Raw genomic sequence first — 20,189 nt, 5'->3', positions numbered from 1 at the left:
AAAGTCTATGACATAATGAATGTATGTGAAATTTGTTTTATGAATGCAGATAGGAAATGTTTTTTTTGTCATTATAATTAAATGTCAAACTCCCATACTATTGTTTATTAATGTTGGCATTATTTGGGTTTTTCACAGCAGAGGAAGTCAGAAGAAAATAAATGCACTTACATCTTGACGGAGTGATAGCCTGTCCCACACAAACAAATGGCGTCCCAGGAGGTTTGTTTGTTTTAACCCTTTTTCCACATGTGAAGATATTACAACAAAAGGAGCACTAGCACTCACTTGTGGTAATTAAAAATCTGTACATCTTGACAGTGTGTGAAAATACTGTGGTTCCTGCCATCCTTGACCTCTACAAATAGTCATATGGTTGCTTATGTTGAGAGAAGGGTCAGTCACTGAGCTGAGATCAGTTTTTACTGCAGAGCATGTCTGCATGTGTTAGAAGTAAATTGTAATTTTAAAAAAATTCTAAGATTAATTGTAGCTACTATTCATTTTAATTTACATTATAACTTTATTGTTGTGCACATAAAAAGTCAGAAAAATGAAAACTTCAGAGCATCTCATTCACAAAACATGCCACTAATTTAAAAGACTTAAAATGGGTGTGATGTGAGTTGTTCTGCTGGACCTGGTTAACAGCCTTGCAGCAGTATTCTGGACCATTTGTAGACGGTTCAGAGATGACTTGTTGAGACAGGTGAAAAGGAAATTACAAAAGTCCAGCTGGGATGATATGACAGCGTGAATAATCATCTCTAGCTCCAGTTGTGATATGACAGACCTGAGTTTTGCGATATTTCTTGGTTGGAAAAAACATGTACGGGTCAATGATTTAATATGCTGATTGTATTGCATAGCCTGATCAAATATAATACTGAGATTTCTTAAATTTGACTGAACAGCTGAGGAAAGGGACCCAATACTATGAGCAACCTTGAGAGCTATACTGTCTGAGGCTATGATAAGAACCTCTGTCTTGTCTGTATTAAGCTGTAAAAAGTTGTTAAGACATCCAGACCTTAATGGCAGTTTGTCAGAGTTATCAGGCTTAAAAGAGACATAGATCTGAATATCTTCAGCATAACAGTGATAGGATATATTTCCAAATTTAAAGGAAGCATATATAAAGCAAATAAAATAGGACCCAAGACGGAACCTTGAGGCACACCATAGGAAAGAGCAGCAGTTTCAGACATGTAAGGACCAAGTAATACAGAAAAGCTCCTACCTGAGAAGTAGGAGGAAAGCAGTCCAGGGCACTCCCTGAGACACCCACCCACTGCCTAAGCCTTTCAATCATTATTCTGTGATCCATGGTGTCAAAAGCTGCGCTAAGACCCAGCAGCACCAAAACACAGCACTCACCCACATCAGAAGACATTACGTCATTGGAGACTCTGAGAAGAGCAGTTTGAGTAGAGTGCTTCTGACAGAAACCCGATTGGAACTTATCTAAATGTTGTGAGAAGTGAAGACAGCAGTGAGCTGTTTGGCAACAACTTTCTTTAAAATTTTTGAAATAAAAGGCATAAAAGGCTTGGATATAGGCCTGTAGTTATTGGGAACATACAGATCAAGGTTTGTTTTTTTCAGGAGAGGCCGAACAACTGCATGTTTGAAGTAAGATGGGACTTAAATGAGTCTTGAATTTGCTTGTTACAAGTAAGAATTACTTATTTGAGGCATTAAACTGTTACTTGAAAACTGTTTTTTTTAAAAACTATCTAAGATAAGTTACAATGTGAATAAATAATAATAAATAAATGTCACTTCACCTTACACAGAGCCATCTGACAGCCACACTCCTGACCTCCATTCTGGCAGCGGTGCTCGGCTCCCTGCAGATTGGCTACCACACAGGCAACGTCAACGCTCCGGCCAAGGTGAGCAGAACAGACAGGTGCTGAGGGGGTGATATGACATAATGTTGGTTGATGCTTTCTGGTAGCAATAATTTGGTTTTAAAGTTCCTCATATTCAACCCAGTCTCACATCAAAATGTGTAATAGCTACTTTGGTCCACAGCGCAAAATGTATTAGTTTCACAATAAAGGCTCTAAAATTGTGAGATGCCTTTGTTTGTTTTGGCATATTCTATTGGCCTGCGTCAACGTCACATGACTGTCAAGTTTCTGTCTGTGAAAACAAACAAAATTGAAAGATCATCAACAGTTACATAAAATAACAGAAATAACATAACAGCTCAGACTACCGCACAACACAAAGACAATGATTCAAACATGTAGACTGCGTGGTTTCAGCAATACTATATTATGACCATAGCAACCACCATAGCAACGATAGAAAGTCTGTAAAAATCTTCATACTAACTGACAAACTAAACATAATTAACATTCACTTAACAAAGATTATGAAAATAAAATGCACATCTCTCAATAGAAATATTATCAAAACAAAATTTTCCATCCAAAGGGATTTTAGCCTTTTTTTGTTTTCACAGACAGAAACTGTCACTTGAAGTGGATGCAGGCCAATAGAAAAGAATAGGCCAAACAAACAAACAAACACACAAAAAAAACATAGGCATTTTAGAGCCGTTATTGTGAAACTAATATGTTTTGCGCTGTGGACCAACATAGCTATTCCACACTTTGGTGTGAGACTGAGTTGTCATATTTCATCTTCAGTATCTTTAAATTCCACTATTTTCATGGTACTTTTAGTTTTAGACTTCTTTAGACTTGTCTTTGTGATTATAATGTATATTTAGAGCCATTCAGGAAAAAAAATCCAAGAATATCTGTCTCAAAGAAATAAAAACTTCATTTCGATTAACACTTAAAAAAAATGTATATTATGTATTCTTTAAGAATTTGCAGCAAAGTCACAAAAGTGTCAAAGTGGTCTAAAGTCTTTCAATGCAAGTGAAGTTTAGAACTGCAACACAAAAAAATCATCACGTAAACAGTGGATATCCCAGTCTGGCTGATATTCAGACATCGGCCAATATAAGGACACTACATCAGTAACGTGGTGGGAAACGCTGGAAAACATGCTACCTGTCAAACAAATATCTCACAGCTTCTATAAAACACTGAATAAACTTAACAATTTCCTGAAACTCTCTGGCTCAGCTCCAAACCTGGCTCCCATGGGTTAGCAGGGTTTTGCTTTTTCACAGGTAGTGCACTGAACTTTTGCAAGTCACGCAGATCTTCTACATGTAGCCTGAAACAAATTTACTTTGTGCAAAAGTTTTAGGCACCCTAGATGTTTAGATTCTTATCCATTATGCAATACCATCAGGGAGGTGTCTGATCGGTCCCAAATTTATTCATGACATGACAATGACCCCAAGCATACAGCTAGAGTCATAAAGAACTATTTTCAGCAACAAGAAGAATGATGAGTCCTACAACAGATGGTATGGTTTGGCCCCCACAGAGCCCTGATCTCAACATCATGGAGTCAATCTGGGATTACATGAAGAAGCATCTGAGATGGCCTAAATAATAAATCCACAGAAGTACATTCTTTCTCCAGGATGGTTACAACAACCTACCTGCAAGTTACCATGAAAAACTGTTTTAAAGTTTACTGAGGAGAACTGCTGCTGTTTTAAAGGCAAAGCTGCTCACAGCAAATATTGATTTCATTTAGGTTTCTGCTGTTAACTCAACTTTGTAAGAAGTTAATTGATAAATTAAAACAATTTATAGCAATATTTTTGCATTAAGCATTCTCACTTTACTTTTAGTGCCTAAAACTTTTACCCAGTACTGTATATATATATATATTTTTGCAATCAAACTTGTTTGATTGATCAAGTACAACTGTTTCTAATAGTTTTAAGGTGAATTATTCACTTAATGTCTTAAATAAATCTCTCCCCACTTTACTGTTAATCATTTAAATTGTGAGTGATTAGAGAGCACCCCTTGCTGTATTCATGCCGTACTGATGCTGAACGTCTTTTGCTTTTGCCACCGTTGAGATCATCGAAGAATTTTTCAACCATACCTGGAGAGCCAGACACAACCAGTCGATGCCACATCACAGCCTGACTCTCCTGTGGTCGCTCTCTGTCAGCATTAAGGACTTTGGAGCCTTGCTGGGCTCACTGGGAGTCAAATACCTGGCAGATTCTTACGGCAGGTAAGAAGGGCATAAAAAATATTTTTCCCATCATTTCCATCATGTTTTAAATTTTTTCTTTTTGTCTTTTCATTTCCCTTTTCTTCCCCTCTAGGCGTAACTCCATCCTAATAGTGAACTGTCTGTCTGTGGTGGGAGCGTGTCTGATGTTCGCCTCCAAAGCCAGCGAGTCATTTGAGGTTCTCATCCTGGGACGGTTGGTGTTCGGTTTTTTCTGCGGCCTGGTGATGAGTCTTAATCCACTCTACATCCAGGAAGTGTCCCCAGTGAATCTGAGAGGGGCCTTTGCTACACTCAACCAGGTCTCCTTTGCTTCAGGCATCCTGGTGGGAATGGTAAGGATAGTGATGGAAATCTTCTGTTTTGACTGAAGGTTGTTGAAATTCATTTGCACTTGACGTCTACTAGGTGGGGTCAGAGTGCAGGGTCGGACAAAGACCTGTTTGTCTTATGTCTTCCATACATAAAGTTGCACAGTACCTGATGGTGACTCAGCTGTCCTGGTCAGGGATCTCTCTCTGACTTGTGGTGCCCAAATTTTCTCCAATTTTCTTTTCCTGATGAAACTTTCTTTCAATTTTTTTTCTTGCATCCAAAGATGCCATGCTAGCAGCTATATGTGGTAGACTATTACTCTTGTCTAAGCATGCTTTTTCTTTAGTTTCTCAATGATGATTGTTGAATAATTGCTGTTTAAGTCAACTTTTTCCCTGTTTTTTCTCTATGTAAAGTTATTTGTTAAGCCATAGAAAGACATTATATTAGTGTTACAGAGTATAGTATGGTATATAGTATGAGTGTTCATACCTGGCGTGTGGTGAAGCCATCTCATATGACAGCTTTACTTTGTGAATTTAGACAGTCTGTCTACATTTCTTAGATATTTGTTACATACAAGTACTCATACCTTTTACATGCAAACAATAGGCTTCACTACCTATTGTATTACCACTAGCATCTACATTTCGACAGCGAAGGCTGTTTTAAAACCAACAATGTCAATTCTTCCCATATTAGCGCGCTTTGGAACAAATGGCCCAATGATGATTGCTGTAATTCTTTGCATGATTGCTGCAGGTGGCTGGTCTGGAGACTGTGTTGGGTACAGAGCATTACTGGGCCATGATGTTGTCCCTGTCTCTCATCCCGGCCCTGGCACAGTACCTGGTGCTGCCTTTCTGCCCAGAGAGCCCTCGATACCTGCTCATCAACCGGGGAGAGGAGAGCAAGGCAGAGGCTGGTAGGTTTAACTTACTCTGGTGTTTTAACTGCAAGCTTTCAAATTACTGGCCACATTATTTCCATTTAGTTATTAAGCTGGAGATCACAGTTAGAGATGCAGTCCTACAGCTCTATTGATTATAGACTATTAGATTACCTGCTGACTTCCAGGAGCCAAAACATGTAAATGCTTTCAATGCACTCTGGTGTTGTAGCCTTGTGGATAAATTGCACTACAACAGATCCTTTAAGCAAGATGTTGTTTTAACCCTGCAGCCCTGCTGAGGCTGAGAGGCAGCTCAGACAAGGTGTTTGCTGAGCTGGAAGAGATGAAAGAAGAGGCTGCACACACTCAGACCGGCGTCACCATCCAGGATTTCTTCAAGAAGTGCAGCTACAGACAGCCGATCATTATCGTCCTCTTTGTCAATTTGGGCAGCCAGCTGTCTGGATTCAACGCGGTCAGTTGTATGAATGCATTCAACTGTGGAGAGTTTTTTTTAGTAAAAAACACAAGATATGAATATATTGTACTTTTTTCATAATTTTGACACACTCACCCAAAAAGGGAGGCCTTTTTAGACTTTTACATTTCTAAAATTGTATGCATTACGTGGTCTTTTTTGTGATAAAGTTCATGGCTCACAGTCTGCTTCACATGCAGCGCTGTGGTATTTGTTCAATAAATTATTCCGGTTGTTCTATCCTGAAACTCAGCACTTCTCTCTGGCTGCTACCCAGATTCTTGGGCAGTGTGTCAGGGCGGTATCACCGTTCCTTAAAACACAGAAACATGTCCCAGTAACCCACTAAGCTTAAAGAAACTCCTGCTCTTTTCTTCCAGATCATCAATTATTCCACCAAAATGTTTCAGGCCAAGTTTGATGAGGCCAAATACCTGACTCTGGGTGTTGGAGCTGTCAATGTGACCTTCACTTTGGTGGCAGTGAGTACTAAAAGTTGTGGTAACCCTTTACACTACAGCCCCATATTTTATTTATACAGTGGTTTAATTAAAAACTAATAATATTATTTGCAACATTATTATATTCACTACTCAAAATGCTCTGCAAAGAAACAAAAGAAACAATTTGATGTATAAATGTTTAAAATGTTAAATATACTAACAGTACAAGCGGTGTCACATTTAGTTTATCTTGCCACAAATTGTACCAAAGGTTTGGATAAAAGATTAAAGTGTTACTGCTATTTCTTCGTGAATGGTTTAACAGCTTGAACCACAACAGGATACTGTTGCATTTTTAATTCAAAAAGATGGATGAAATGTAAGGAGAGTCACCACTGTGTTGTTTTTTCCTCTCCAGTTCTTCCTGATGGAAAGGGCAGGAAGGAGGAGATTGCTCCTGACTGGTTTCATCTCCATAGCAGTGTGCAACTTACTCATGACTATAGTAGATTCTGTCCTGGTAAGATCATTTTTCTCAAGGTCATTGTCATTTTCATTTGCACATGAAAAGCTCTGTTCCAATTTTAGATACAGTGATGTATCCAAATCTTGACAGACCTGGCACCTGCTCTTACGAAATGGTTGAAGGGATGAAGTTAAAACAAACCATGGCACTGTACACTCTGGAGAATGGTTTGTGACTTAAGTTCCAGCTTGACTGAACGATACCATGATAGTTTCTTTTCAAATAACAAGACTAAGTCAAAACCTAGTATATGGCTGGACTGTGTATGAAATGCTAGAGGGCTCTGAATTTGAAATGACAGATAGAGGAAATGGAGACACGTGGCGACTAAGCCCTCAGGAAGCGCGCAGAAAACTCCTTCTATCTCCGAAAATGTCGGAACAAATTTGCAAATAGGCATTATTTGTGTAAACTGACAACATATTGGGAATCTAAATGGTTATTTTCTCGCTTGAAAATATTTAAACTTAAAAACGTGACATATTAACAGTCTTACAGCGAAATTTACAACAGCTTTTTGACCTGGCTCAAAATCAAAGTGCATTCTGGGATACTTGGCTGTCCCAAGGTTTGGCAGCCTTCAGCTAAACAACAGTGTAACTTCACTCAGTCACTTAGTTAGTCAGGGACAGGTGCATTTATAGGACTGGCCCTGCTGTTGCGGTCCAGCCGAAAAGTATGATGTTTTTACCAAAAAAAAAACTGACTTGAATTTAAAAAAAAAAAAAAAAAGCTATGTGGGTTACAATACCATTCCCATTTTCTCTTGACACGTTTCTACATGGAATAACACAAAAAACTCACAATAACTGACCCACAACCATCCATCAAGAGTAACACGTCTATCCCCCATGCAGCACCTGGTCCCAGAGATGCGGAGCCTGCAGGTCCTGCTGGTTTTCTGCCTGATCTCAGCCTACGAGTTGGGCCCCGGCCCTATCTCCTGGTTCATCGCTGCTGAGCTGTTCGACCAGCCTGGAAGACCCATCGCCATGGCCTTCACCAGCATGCTCAACTGGGGAGGGAAGTTTGTTCTGGCACTCCTCTTTCCTCCATTACTGGTGGGTTTATGCCATTGGCCTGCACGCTGTATGAGCAAGCTAAACTTCAGGAGAAACTTTAGAGGTGGATTTCTTGTTTGCTTTTGACAGTTCCCTTGCACCTTAGAGACGCGGCTGTTAAATACCAGCTATAAATCTGTCCAGTCTGTTTTATACATATGTACCTACTGTAAAACAGACATAAATCTGTTTGTTAAATATGTATAAATCTATTGCTAAATCCTTTAAATTCAGGTTGAAATAATAGTAATTAAATTAACAATTGACCGGGGAAACATTTGTTCGCTATAGTGCAGCAGAGACGGCAGCCAACCTGAAACTAAGACCAAGGAACCAAATCAAACCACCTTTTTGTTTTTCCCCTGTCTAGTTTTAAAACTCTTCTTCTACTCTCTTGTTTTAAAGCTCTTCTTCTTCTCTTTCTCCTCCATGCGGGTGTTGGGTCTGTGTTGTGGTGTCATGTGGTATATATATGCTGCCATTTCTGCCAAAATCCTGGTTAAATAAAGGTCAAATAAAAATTATTCTCAACCGTCTCTCTCACATACAGAAAATCTGCGGTGCGTATGTCTACCTCCTCTTCATGATTGTGGCTCTGCTCGCCTTCACCTTCACCTGGATTCGCCTCCCAGAGACAAAAGGTCGCACATTTGATGACATTGCAGAGGAATTCAGAGGAGCGGAGGGCATTCCTTTGCACAATAAGACTGGATTCAACACTTTCACCTGACCGGCCTTTCACGCCATACTCAATCTGGTCATGGTCATACTGTTAAAGGATCAGTTCACCCAATTTATAACCAAAATGTTTTGCAGTTATTATTATTGGTATGTAGCCAGATAGCTATAGTTTTATCTGCTTAAGTTTTGGATTTTGTTTCACAGTGTTGAAAAATGACTCAAAGGCAAATTGCTCAGGATAATCCACAAATCTCACTGCCAACAGTTTTTCTTCAAAAAAATTTACCTAGAGCAAAAAATGCCAAAAACAGTCATCAATTCAATCTGGGAGTTATTCTGAGTAATTATAATATTATTTCTGGAAAGACATTTTCAAAGTTCAGAGCTCCAAATTCAATTCATATCCATTCAAAGGGGAGGTGGTAGGAAGATCTCTCAAACATTGGCAAATAAAACTGAAACTACATATCTTCATGGCTAGATACCACTACAGATAATAGATAAAATATTGTTTTTGTGATATGGGTAAACTGACCCTTTAACCGCCCTAATGTTCAGGCCAAAGGATGAACTGTTCTTTCATCTCAAGGACACCAGTTAGTCTAAAGTGAAGGCTGTGTGTGTCTTGAAGAGGCTGGCATGGCCCCGGTTAATTTGGTTTTCAAGTAACATCGTTCTGATCATCAGAAATGATAGTGTAAACTGATATGTATACTGCATGTTTTGAGGCATTTTGCAACCATTGTGTTGTTAATTTTGTGAAGAAACAGAGCCCAGGCGCACATAACCAAAATTTCACTATTTTCCTCCGGTTTCTAATGACAAGAACAATTTAAACTGGGATGGAATCGAAAAAAGGCAAAGTAAAGAGTAGTAAAGTGAACTGGTGGCAGACAGTCAAAAGAATATAAGCAAATTTAAGTGGTGATGCTTTGTTTGGGTTATGAGGAATGAAATCGGATTTTTTTTCCCACTTAACAATGTTTGCAAACATTTATTTGAGAGATGCATTTGTTAGGAATATGACACAGTGTGATGCAGACCACAACGTCATGGAAAAGTTTAAGTGTTTCACAATTTTCATCTGGTATTGCGAGAATGCTCATTGTTTCAGTGGAAAAATGGTTTTAGAGATGCTCCAGAAATGCAACCACTTGACGTCATTATCTTTTGTGTAAATATATCATGGGTCAAGATCTTCAGTTACTTTTTATAAAACTGAACAATATCAGTTTTGGATAGAATAAAAAGCTTTTGATATTTATCAATTATAATGATTTTTTTTAAATTTATTTTATTATTGCTGCTGTTTATTATTTTTGTTATCATTGTTCAGGTTTTAGATAATTAGATTTAAAATGTTAAATAGTGCATCTAAACGTGATTACATTAAACAGAATTATGCTGTAAGTGTGTATTCAAATGTACCCGTTCAGTGGCAGGTGAGGCCTGCGCTGTTCCTGATCCCCCTTCGGACCAGACACACCAACGAACAATCTCTCCTTGAATTTGGGTTTTGTGCTGCACAGACACAGCAGCCTTCCAATTCATTATTGGTCTGTGAGATCTCACATATCTCTGAACTGTGTACACTTGTAAGATGTCTGTGAAAACCAACCACAGCTGTGTGAATAAATATTTCAGCCAATATGATCTACTGTGACTTGCAGGGACCACAAAGGAAGGAGAGCCAATAGATCAGTTTGAGTTTGGGTTTTAAAACACAAGGAGGCAGAATTAAATTTACATGTAAATTACTGCGTTTGTTCATTCAAGGTCAACTTCTAATAACTCATGGCTTACAGTCTTAAATCTACAAGTCTATGCTGAACTCTCCTTTTTTTAACACTTAGATTTCATTCAGTCTTTTTCTTTTGACATAAACAACAGTACAGTACAACAACATCGCTGCCAGGCATCATGATATCCACAACATCCAGATAACAAACATTATATATTATGGATTATGGACAGGGGGTCTTTGCAGCACTACATAATTTATATGTAAGTTTCCTTGGTTGGCAGAGCATACAGCAGAAGGAAGGCAAATTACATTTTAAGCAGTGAGGATGAGGGTGGAAAAGCCACCAACCACGTTCCTTATTCCAACAAATTTATTATCCATTTTGTCGATCTTGTGATGTATAAGTCATTTCTCAGTCTCAGTAGGAAAGTCAGTCTTTCCATCTCATGAATCTCTGATGATTTAAAGCCAATTACCTACTGTAGGCAGGTCGGTCTGTAACCATTTATGAGTGATTGCTTTTTTTTTGCTGCTACAGTCAATATTTTCAGGAGTTATCTGTCATTTCCTGTTATTCCTTCTGGCAGATCACCCAAATAAAGTGACACGCATGTCAATGGGATCTGCTGCCCAAGAATACGCTGCACGATTCTCCAAATACTTTTCCAAAATAGGCGTATCTTTGGGCAGCTCCAAAAAAATGTGGCGGTGATTTGCCTCAGAATTCACGTCAATACATAGAACAAGAAGCAGAAAAATAGTTTCACAGACGTTCTCCCATTTCTTCTTGATATAGTTTGCAGTAGTTCCTCTACCCTTTACTACTGTTTTAGAACTGCCAGTGTATGCCTGTGCCATTGATTGTATTATTCCATTAGGTCCCATAATTGCCTCATTTTTCCCAATTTCTTTTAAGAAATAGTGGCATAACTGTGTCTGAAAGCTGTTATATTACAGTAAGCAGTAATATCTTTATTTATCCAGTACTTAAATCTAGAATCCATACAGCTGGTTTAGATTCTTTTTAGATGTTCACATATCCATTTTGTCATCAAACATTTTTGTCATCTCTCATATATTTTTCTTTTTTTTTTTAAACATGAAAAATATCCAAAAGATTAAAGATAAAAGCATATAAAATAAAATAACACTTTCAATCAGTCATATAAATTGAATTAAGAAAAGAAAAAGAAAAGGCACAGTGAGGAATATTCTTGATTCTCTCTTTTGTTCTCTCATATACTTACATCTACCCTGTACAGTACATAGTTTGGTTTAAATTCTGTATAATGTGCAACCCATCAAAGGTTTTTTAACCGGGTCCACAAATGTAATTGCTTTATAACATCAAACCAGGTGTGTAAGGTAAATGAGATGAAGGAGCTCAAGTGGTCTCAAGTTACTGTATTGAGGGATATCAGTTAACCCCTGACAACTGCCTTTAAGGTGTCCCATAGTATATTTGGGTTCACTTCCCGAATGTCATTAAGGTCAAGGAAAGTCTTAATATCAGATTTAACTTTTATTACTGTTTTGTTGTATTACTTGTATTGAGTCTCCAATTTGTTTTCTTTGATCTACTGTCCAAATGTAATATCAAGTAGATTGGTGAGTGATCTGAGATGTCAATATACCAGTATCGCAATTCAAAATCCTATGTCTATTGTTTTGAAACAAACAAACAAACAAACAAAAAGTCTATTCCTGGGTACAGTGCATGGGGAGCAGAGTAAAAAGTATAATATTTGTCTTATACCCATTTTTCTTTTTAAATTTCATGTGCATTTTGAGATAGGTGGGTTTTCCTGTAGGAATATTATTTGGTTATTTTCCCTTCTCATTTTGTCATTACTCTACTTCTCTTAACCGGATTATTTAAGCCATTCACATTCAAGAAGCTACTCCAAAGTTATATACAGTATATCCTGTGCATGTATTCATGTCTGTGTGTGTGTTACTGTGTGTGAGAATGCACGCGTGTGCTGTGTGTGTCTACATCATTGACTGTCCCTCAGGTTGTGGCATATTGTTGATATATATTGGGCAGCAAGATATGTCCTGTCTCCCTCTCCTAGGAGTGTTTTTTAATTTTGAGAGGTCTTTAAGCTCTTTTCTCTGCTTTCTATCTCTGAGAGTATAGAGATATTCTGCCAATTCATAATTCCTTTTTAGGGCAAGATAACATTCTAATCTACTTTGGCTTTTAGTTTTTTCTTTCCAATGTTCAAAATAGGTTTCTTGAGCCAAACAGCCTATTAGTCTCTACCCTGTCAGTTTTGTTCTTTTATTCCTACATCAGGGATTCAGGGAAAGAGTGAAATAAGGTAAAAGATAAAAGTGGGAAGAATGGAGTTCAAATGTACCAGTATTTAAGTTACTATTACGGAGGAGGAGGGGGCAGAGAGAGGGGAAAAAAGGTGTGTGTACAGTATGTGTGTCTACCTGTTTGGACACAGATTAGCAGTTGGAAGGTATTGTATGTATGCATATTTTTACTGTGGGGGGATTTATTCTATATTGACATATTTTAACAGTAGGTGAAATTAGACCAACTTATACCTTGTTATTTCCGCTGATATAGTGTGTTGTTGCCAGTGGAAATCTATGAGCCTCTCTCGGACTCATCTGGTGCAATCTCCATCCTTTTTGCTACAGTGTGTGCCCTGGGTCAGTCTCTGTTCCCAGTTGGTGTCAGTCATTTACGGCAGGTCCAGAGGGTATCCTCTCCTTCTCATGTCCTTGAATACTTCTGTTGTTGTAGAGGCAGGGTCTGTTTTCCCAGTGAGTCCTCATCTTGCCAGGATATGGTGTCTGGAAACGTATCTGTTTTGTCCTTGAGATTTTTCTTTGTACTCTCTGAGTTTATTGTTCAAATCGGTAGGAAAGTCGTATGCAAACGTGACTACTTTTCCCTCACAGGTGATCTTCTTTGCCCAGGCTGTTTTAAGCATTTTGTCTTTGATGTCACATCTCTGGAATTAACCAGAATGGATCTTGAGATGGTTTCATCTTGAGGTTTAGGGCTGACTGACTGGTGGGCTCGCTGAATTTGCAGATCAGCATTCCTGTTGAGTGCCAGCTCCATCTTCAGAAAGTTGTCAGTGAATGTTGGCATTGAGCTTCCGTCTGGTCCTTCCTTAATGCTGTATACTATGTGGATGTTATTACAGTGTGATCTTCCTTCTAAGTCTGTTACTTTCGCTTGAAGGAGTCTTTGTTGTCTGAGAGAATAAAGCAGAGCGTCCCTTAACTCAGTGTTAGCTGTTTCGGTTTCTTCCACCCATTGTTCTGCTTTGGTTAGATTAGTACTGTGGTGGCGGACATCTCCAACGACACTTTATAACTTTTGATTTATCTGTGTCCTGAAACTGTGAATTCCTGTTTAATGTCATTTCTAAAGTTTTTTTTAAAGTCCATTAATTCCTGCTTGAGTTCCGTTTTCAAGTTTTATATATCTCTGTTTTGAATAGCTTTAGCAGGAGTGAAGTTCCTCACCTTGACGCCAAGTTCATTGTTTTTAGGGCCAGCCCTGACTATGCTGCTGCCCTAGGCAAGATTTTAGATTGCTGACCCCAAAAGTACAACAATAGTTCCTCCAGTCCTAGAATTTCAAAAATGAATTCACACTAAAATTAAGTGCAACAATGGTACCTCCAGCCCAGACAAAGTCCTCACAGTCCTCTGCACAAAAAGGCAAGTGGGGGTCAAGGTGCCATTTAATCAAGTGTTTGGTGGTGTGGTATGGCCTGTAGCACATGAAGCTTGGTGGCTGTCGGGCGAAAACTGACCAACCAGTAAGGGTTTTAAAATCAAACCAGATGAAAACCCATGCAAGTCAATGGGGAAAAAGAGACGAAAAACCTAAAGAAGGGGGAGCAAGTGCATATTTCCAAAAGCTGTATAGAAGCAAGCACACCTGTCAGTAAGAAAAAAACAAAAGAAAAACATGTTCCACTTTGGTGCCCCCTCCCTTATTTGGCACTATAGGCAACCGCCTATGTGGCCTATGCCACAGGCCGCCCCTGGCTGTTTTCTTTTCTCTCGTCGTGGTCTTTGTTTCCCTCCGAAATGTTCTTGCTTCTAACCCCAGTCATTCTAAGTCATTTTAGTGTCTTGTAAGAGCAATACTAATGTTTTGTTGGAGATTTTTTATTAAATTGACCGGGAGAGTTTTTGATCCATGTCACCATCTTGAAATGCTCACCTTAAGTCCCTGTGCTGAACTCTTCTAAACTTGTTTTCCCATTGAGTATTCATTGATTGTTTTCATTTTGAACACTATCTTTTTTTAAAATTGACAGTGAAGAACACACACACAGGGCTTGCAATCCCTAGAGAAACAGAGTTTATCAAGGTCATGACACTCAACACTGACCACATTTACTACTTTTTCTATAAAGAGGCAGCAATTCAGTTTCCCAAAAAGGAGAGAATTCCTCATATGTTTGTTTTACAAAATTTAGAACAAGATTTAAAGCTGTCTGATTTCTGTAGCTCCGCACAAATATGAGAACAGTGCCATCTATTGGACCAAACCATATAGGAGATTTTGTTAATCTGTTAAACTACAGTACAATTCTGTCTTAAATCAAGTACATTTTTGGAGATGTATTGGCAACTTATGAAATCACTATAAAGACAGTTTAAAAAAAAAAGAGTTGAGCAACAAATCTAGCAGCTTTTGGGGCAGACATAGCTGAAGTTCTTTCACTTGATATTGGTTCTTTCACCAATGCAGCTCTGTGAATGTGTATCCATTTCCAATCCTGCCAGCTCACCTTAACAGCTACAGTCAGTGAGCAGGACAAAGCAAGCAGACACATTTAGTCGATTTGACAGCAGTCAGACTGAAAAAGAGGACAGATTTCAGAGTGCCATGTGTGGATACTGTTTTGTTGTTTTAAACAGCTCAGTGAGTTACGACGAGCAGCTGGTCAGCTTTAGAGAAGACATTCAGTTTATGGCGGTGAATGTGAACAGTACGTCACTATGAAAATTAAGGTCTTCTTGTCGGCAGTGCTATTCATTGTCAGTACAGTTGAAAGAAATATCTAGGGACCTATCAGGCAACAAAAAGTGCACATCTTTGGGGGCACAGACTGTGTGGGCATACTGGCTATTTTGGTCCATGTATGTGCAGCAGCGTGCTATGTTACATGGTGCACCTGTACACACATCTACTGTAGGTGTGGGTAACCTTCACTCAGCCGCACCTATAGTACAGTATTTTTCAGTCCAGCAGGGGGAGACAAACGTCAGCAAATGAAATAGGTATTAAGACTTCCACACATCACAATATCAACATAATGACACATCCTGCTGACAATGTGAAAGCTGTGATGTACATATCTGACACCTCCCCTTTTCATTTTACTGTGACAGTGATGTGCTCATGTCCACAGGTGCTGAACTAACAGGGTCTGAAAGTAAAACTAGTAGTGAGTCTGACATCTAAACTTCTTTAATATGATGTTCATGGTCTTCATGTTTTGTTTCCTTCATCTGCCGGGGAATAACGGTGAGAAAAACATGAGTATTTCAAACTGAGTATGACTCTGCACAGTTAATGATTTCAGTTTTTAAAATGTCATCCGTTCTGTTTCCACAGGCGTCTCTCATACCGCCAGTGTCCTCCAAACACCTCCATTCATCATTAAGAGAACTGGTGAATCTGTTGTCAGTGAGATCTACTGCTCACACAGCATAACAAATTATGATAACATTCTCTGGTACAAACAGGACAAATACAAATCTCTGAAGTTTCTGGGATATCTAAACCTGAACTTCCAAAACCCTGAGGAAGACGTGAAAGGAAAAATCAGCTTTGATGGAGATGGCCGTAAACATTCAAACCTGACTATATCTAATGTTTCATTAAGTGACAGTGCTGTGTATTTCTGTGCTGCCAGTTAGCACAGTGCTGCAGATTCCCCTCAGCTCACTACAAAAACCCTTCATCTGTTTGACAGGCAGACAAAATGTTCAGGCTCTTCAACACCTGCAGCCTGACTTCAACTAAACCAAGACTTGAAGATTTTATCAACTATTTTGACACATTTTTGACCCCCTCTGAGGTCCTGTTGTAGGCCCACAGTTAAACATACTGTATTGTCGTCATAATCCTTTGATGTGCAGAACATAATGTTTGTAATATTGTCTGATCAGCTACAAGATGGATGGAATCTGGCACTATTGTGGGTATGGTACATCATTGTGGTTATTCACTGAGAGAAAAAATGATCACTTTTTCCATCACTAGCTTAATTGAGGTCATTAAATACACAAACTAACACCAGACAGAAACTAAGCCTGAGATGGGAATGTTTTCTCATGCTGTTAAAGGTGTTTTGCCTTTTAATGTTAATGATGTTTCCAAAGACAGGAGTTTTTGTCAGTATCTTCTACATACATGTACATACAGTATGTGTGTGGTGGTCATATAGTCAGCATGAACAGATTGTCATTCATGTTAATGGTTAATTAATTTCATGAAATATTAAAGTATTGACTCTAAAGAAAAAAGTAACATCTTCACAAAAACAAACCTGACTTTTAGAAAAAATGCACTGCCAACAAACAAACATAATACTCTACTGTAGTGTTACACCAGGGTTTTATGGTTCATTTTAGGGGTCTTGGTTATTTAGTTTCTTTTCATAAGGTGGCAGCATGTCTGTGTGGTTGTTCAGGAAGAGGACGGTCCATTATGGCACCACCCACCAAAATGTTTCTAAAGAGGGTTTACCCAGAAATAGCAGAGTGAATAATCAGTAGAACTGCATGAACGGTGATAAAAACACAGAACCAATGACAAGAATGTTCTTAAATTTAGTTATAAAACACATCAAGATGATAGTTTTCTTCTGCATAACCTTTAATGTCATACTGGTTTCAGGTAAAGTAACAAAACATTTTTTTCAAATTCTGTTCACAGGTTATCATTCAAAACTCCTGCAGAGCGTTCTTTTACTTTCCCATTTATTTACTCACCCTCATACCCAAAGATTGTATATTATTGTGTATTTTTTCTTGATCCTTTTTCTACAGGTTCCTCTCTCAGTGACCAAGTTCACCAGACTCCAGCTGATATGTACAAAAAACCTGAAGACCAAGCCGAAATTAGCTGTTCACACAGTATTCAAAACTACGATCGAATCCTCTGGTACAAACAATTAGAGGACAGGCAGCTACAGTTCTTGGGATACATGTCAGCAAGCAATGGATTCCCAGAGACCGGAATGGGTGTGAAGATCGAGGGGAATGCAGATAAAGGCCAGACCTGCACATTAACAATTGAAGGACTGAACCTGAACAGCAGTGCAGTTTACTTCTGTGCTGCTAGATTACACAGTGCTACATATCGCTACTCCTCAGTACAAAAACCTCATCACATTTTTTCATCTCTGTATTACAGCTCACAGCCTCTTTGCACCTGGAATAAACCATTCTAACCAATGTTGGTTTTTCTTGTGAATGAGATCAGCGATTTTAATGGGAGGTCCTTTCTGTGGAGCAACGCCTTTAACTTCCCACCTCCCTTTATAAAAAACAGCCTCAGTCATTCAGCATGTTTACTGTGGCTGGATCTCATATTAAGAAGATCACTATGATGACTCAAATTTTCATCACATTTGTAGTCTTGTCCCTGTGGCTTAAAGGTACAAAAACTAAAAAGTATAAGATGTGTAGGTTTTATAGTTATTTATTATAATTATTTATTAACATGGGTTAGGGTTAGGGTTAGGTTAGAATATGGTGCCAGAAGTATTTCTGTGCTGTGTGTTAGGGATCACAGTGGCACAGAGGACTTGAAATACTGCTCAAAAACCGCTGTATTAGGGTTTCAATCCGTTTTACTACTGTATACAAGCGGTTACTACTAAAACTACATCCCAACACAAAAAATAAAGCTTCAATTGTTGAAAGCTTTTTCAAGCATCATAACAAGTTGGCTAACAATATCATGCAAACAAAATTATATGGGATAAACCATTATTACTCATGATAATATGAAAGAGGCAGGTATGGACAATTTAATGTATGTAAATATGATTGTATAAAGAATAGTGCATATGTGAACTAATTTAATTTCTGATTAAGCTCTCTGCTCTGTATTGTAGGTATGGTACATCATTGTGGTTATTCACTGAGAGAAAAAATGATCACTTTTTCCATCACTAGCTTAATTGAGGTCATTTAAATACACAAACTAACACCAGACAGAAACTAAGCCTGAGATGGGAATGTTTTCTCATGCAGTTAAAGGTGTTTTGTCTTTTAATGTTAATGATGTTTCCAAAGACAGGAGTTTTTGTCAGTATCTTCTACATACATGTACATACAGTATGTGTGTGGTGGTCATATAGTCAGCATGAAACTTAACTTAATGAAAAATTAAAGCATTGACTCTCAAGAAACAAGTAACATCTTCACAAAAACAAACCTGACTTTTAGAAAAAATGCACTGCCAACAAACAAACGTAATACTCTACTGTAGTGTTACACCAGGGTTTTATGGTTCATTGTAGGGGTCTTGGTTATTTTCTTTCTTTTCATAAGGTGGCAGCATGTCTGTGTGGTTGTTCAGGAAGAGGACGCTGCATTATGGCACCACCCACCAAAATGTTTCTAAAGAGGGTTTACCCAGAAATAGCAGAGTGAATAATCAGTAGAACTGCATGAACAGTGATAAAAACACAGAACCAATGACAAGAATGTTCTTAAATTTAGTTATGAAACACATCAAGATGATAGTTTTCTTCTGCATAACCTTTAATGTCATACTGGTTTCAGGTAAAGTATAAAAAAAACATTTTTTTCAAATTCTGTTCACAGGTTATCATTCAAAACTCCTGCAGAGCGTTCTTTTACTTTCCCATTTATTTACTCACTCTCATACCCAAAGATTGTATATTATTGTGTATTTTTTCTTGATCCTTTTTCTACAGGTTCCTCTCTCAGTGACCAAGTTCACCAGACTCCAGCTGATATGTACAAAAAACCTGAAGACCAAGCCAAAATTAGCTGTTCACACAGTATTCAAAACTACGATCGAATCCTCTGGTACAAACAATTAGAGGACAGGCAGCTACAGTTCTTGGGATACATGTTAGCAAGCAATGGAAAACCAGAGACTGGAATGGGTGTGAAGATCGAGGGGAGTGCAGAGAAAAACCAGACCTGCACATTAACAATTGAAAGACTGAACCTGAACAGCAGTGCAGTTTACTTCTGTGCTGCTAGATTACACAGTGCTACATATCGCTGCTCCTCAGTACAAAAACCTCATCACAGTTTTTCATCTCTGTATTACAGCTCACAGCCTCTTTGCACCTGGAATAAACCATACTAACCAATGTTGGATTTTCTTGTGAATGAGATCAGCGATTTTAATGGGAGGTCCTTTCTGTGGGCCAACGCCTTTAACTTCCCACCTCCCTTTATAAAAAACAGCCTCTGTCATTCAGCATGTCTACTGTGGTACACACCTACAGTACAGTATTTTTCAGTCCAGCAGGGGGAAACAAACGTCAGCAAATGAAATAGGTATTAAGACTTCCACACATCACAATATCAACATAATGATACATCCTGCTGACAATGTGAAAGCTGTGATGTACATATCTGACACCTCCCCTTTCCATTTTACTGTGGAAGTGATGTGCTCGTGTCCACAGGTGCTGAACTAACAGGGTCTGAAAGTAAAGCTAGTAGTGAGTCTCACATCTAAACTTCTTTAATATGATGTTCATGCTCTTCATGTTTTGTTTCCTTCATCTGCCGGGGAATAACGGTGAGAAAAACATGAGTATTTCAAACTGAGTATGACTCTGCACAGTTAATGATTTCAGTTTTTAAAATGTCATCCGTTCTGTTTCCACAGGCGTCTTTCATACTGCCAGTGTCCTCCAAACACCTCCA

The 20,189-nt window shown here is 38.5% G+C and overlaps 1 protein-coding gene and 1 gene segment (V, D, J or C); both read left to right on the top strand.

The window, feature by feature from the left end:
* Nucleotides 1–207: 207 nt before the first annotated feature.
* LOC121881006 (solute carrier family 2, facilitated glucose transporter member 1) lies at nt 208–8,714 on the top strand. Its single transcript, XM_042388663.1, has 10 exons — nt 208–222; nt 1,797–1,895; nt 3,968–4,128; nt 4,223–4,463; nt 5,206–5,368; nt 5,626–5,810; nt 6,194–6,295; nt 6,675–6,776; nt 7,640–7,843; nt 8,394–8,714. The coding sequence occupies exons 1-10, from the start codon at nt 208–210 to the stop codon at nt 8,571–8,573; spliced, it is 1,452 nt and encodes a 483-aa protein (XP_042244597.1). The 3' UTR covers nt 8,574–8,714.
* Nucleotides 8,715–15,511: 6,797 nt separating this feature from the next.
* LOC121881029 lies at nt 15,512–16,293 on the top strand. The segment is given in 2 exon segments: nt 15,512–15,786; nt 15,877–16,293. Coding segments are annotated over 2 exon segments (357 nt in total).
* Nucleotides 16,294–20,189: the final 3,896 nt, after the last annotated feature.

The sequence above is a fragment of the Thunnus maccoyii genome, chromosome 16, assembly GCF_910596095.1.
Source record: "Thunnus maccoyii chromosome 16, fThuMac1.1, whole genome shotgun sequence".
NCBI lineage: Eukaryota > Metazoa > Chordata > Actinopteri > Scombriformes > Scombridae > Thunnus > Thunnus maccoyii.
This window is presented reverse-complemented; position numbering and strand designations above follow the sequence as displayed.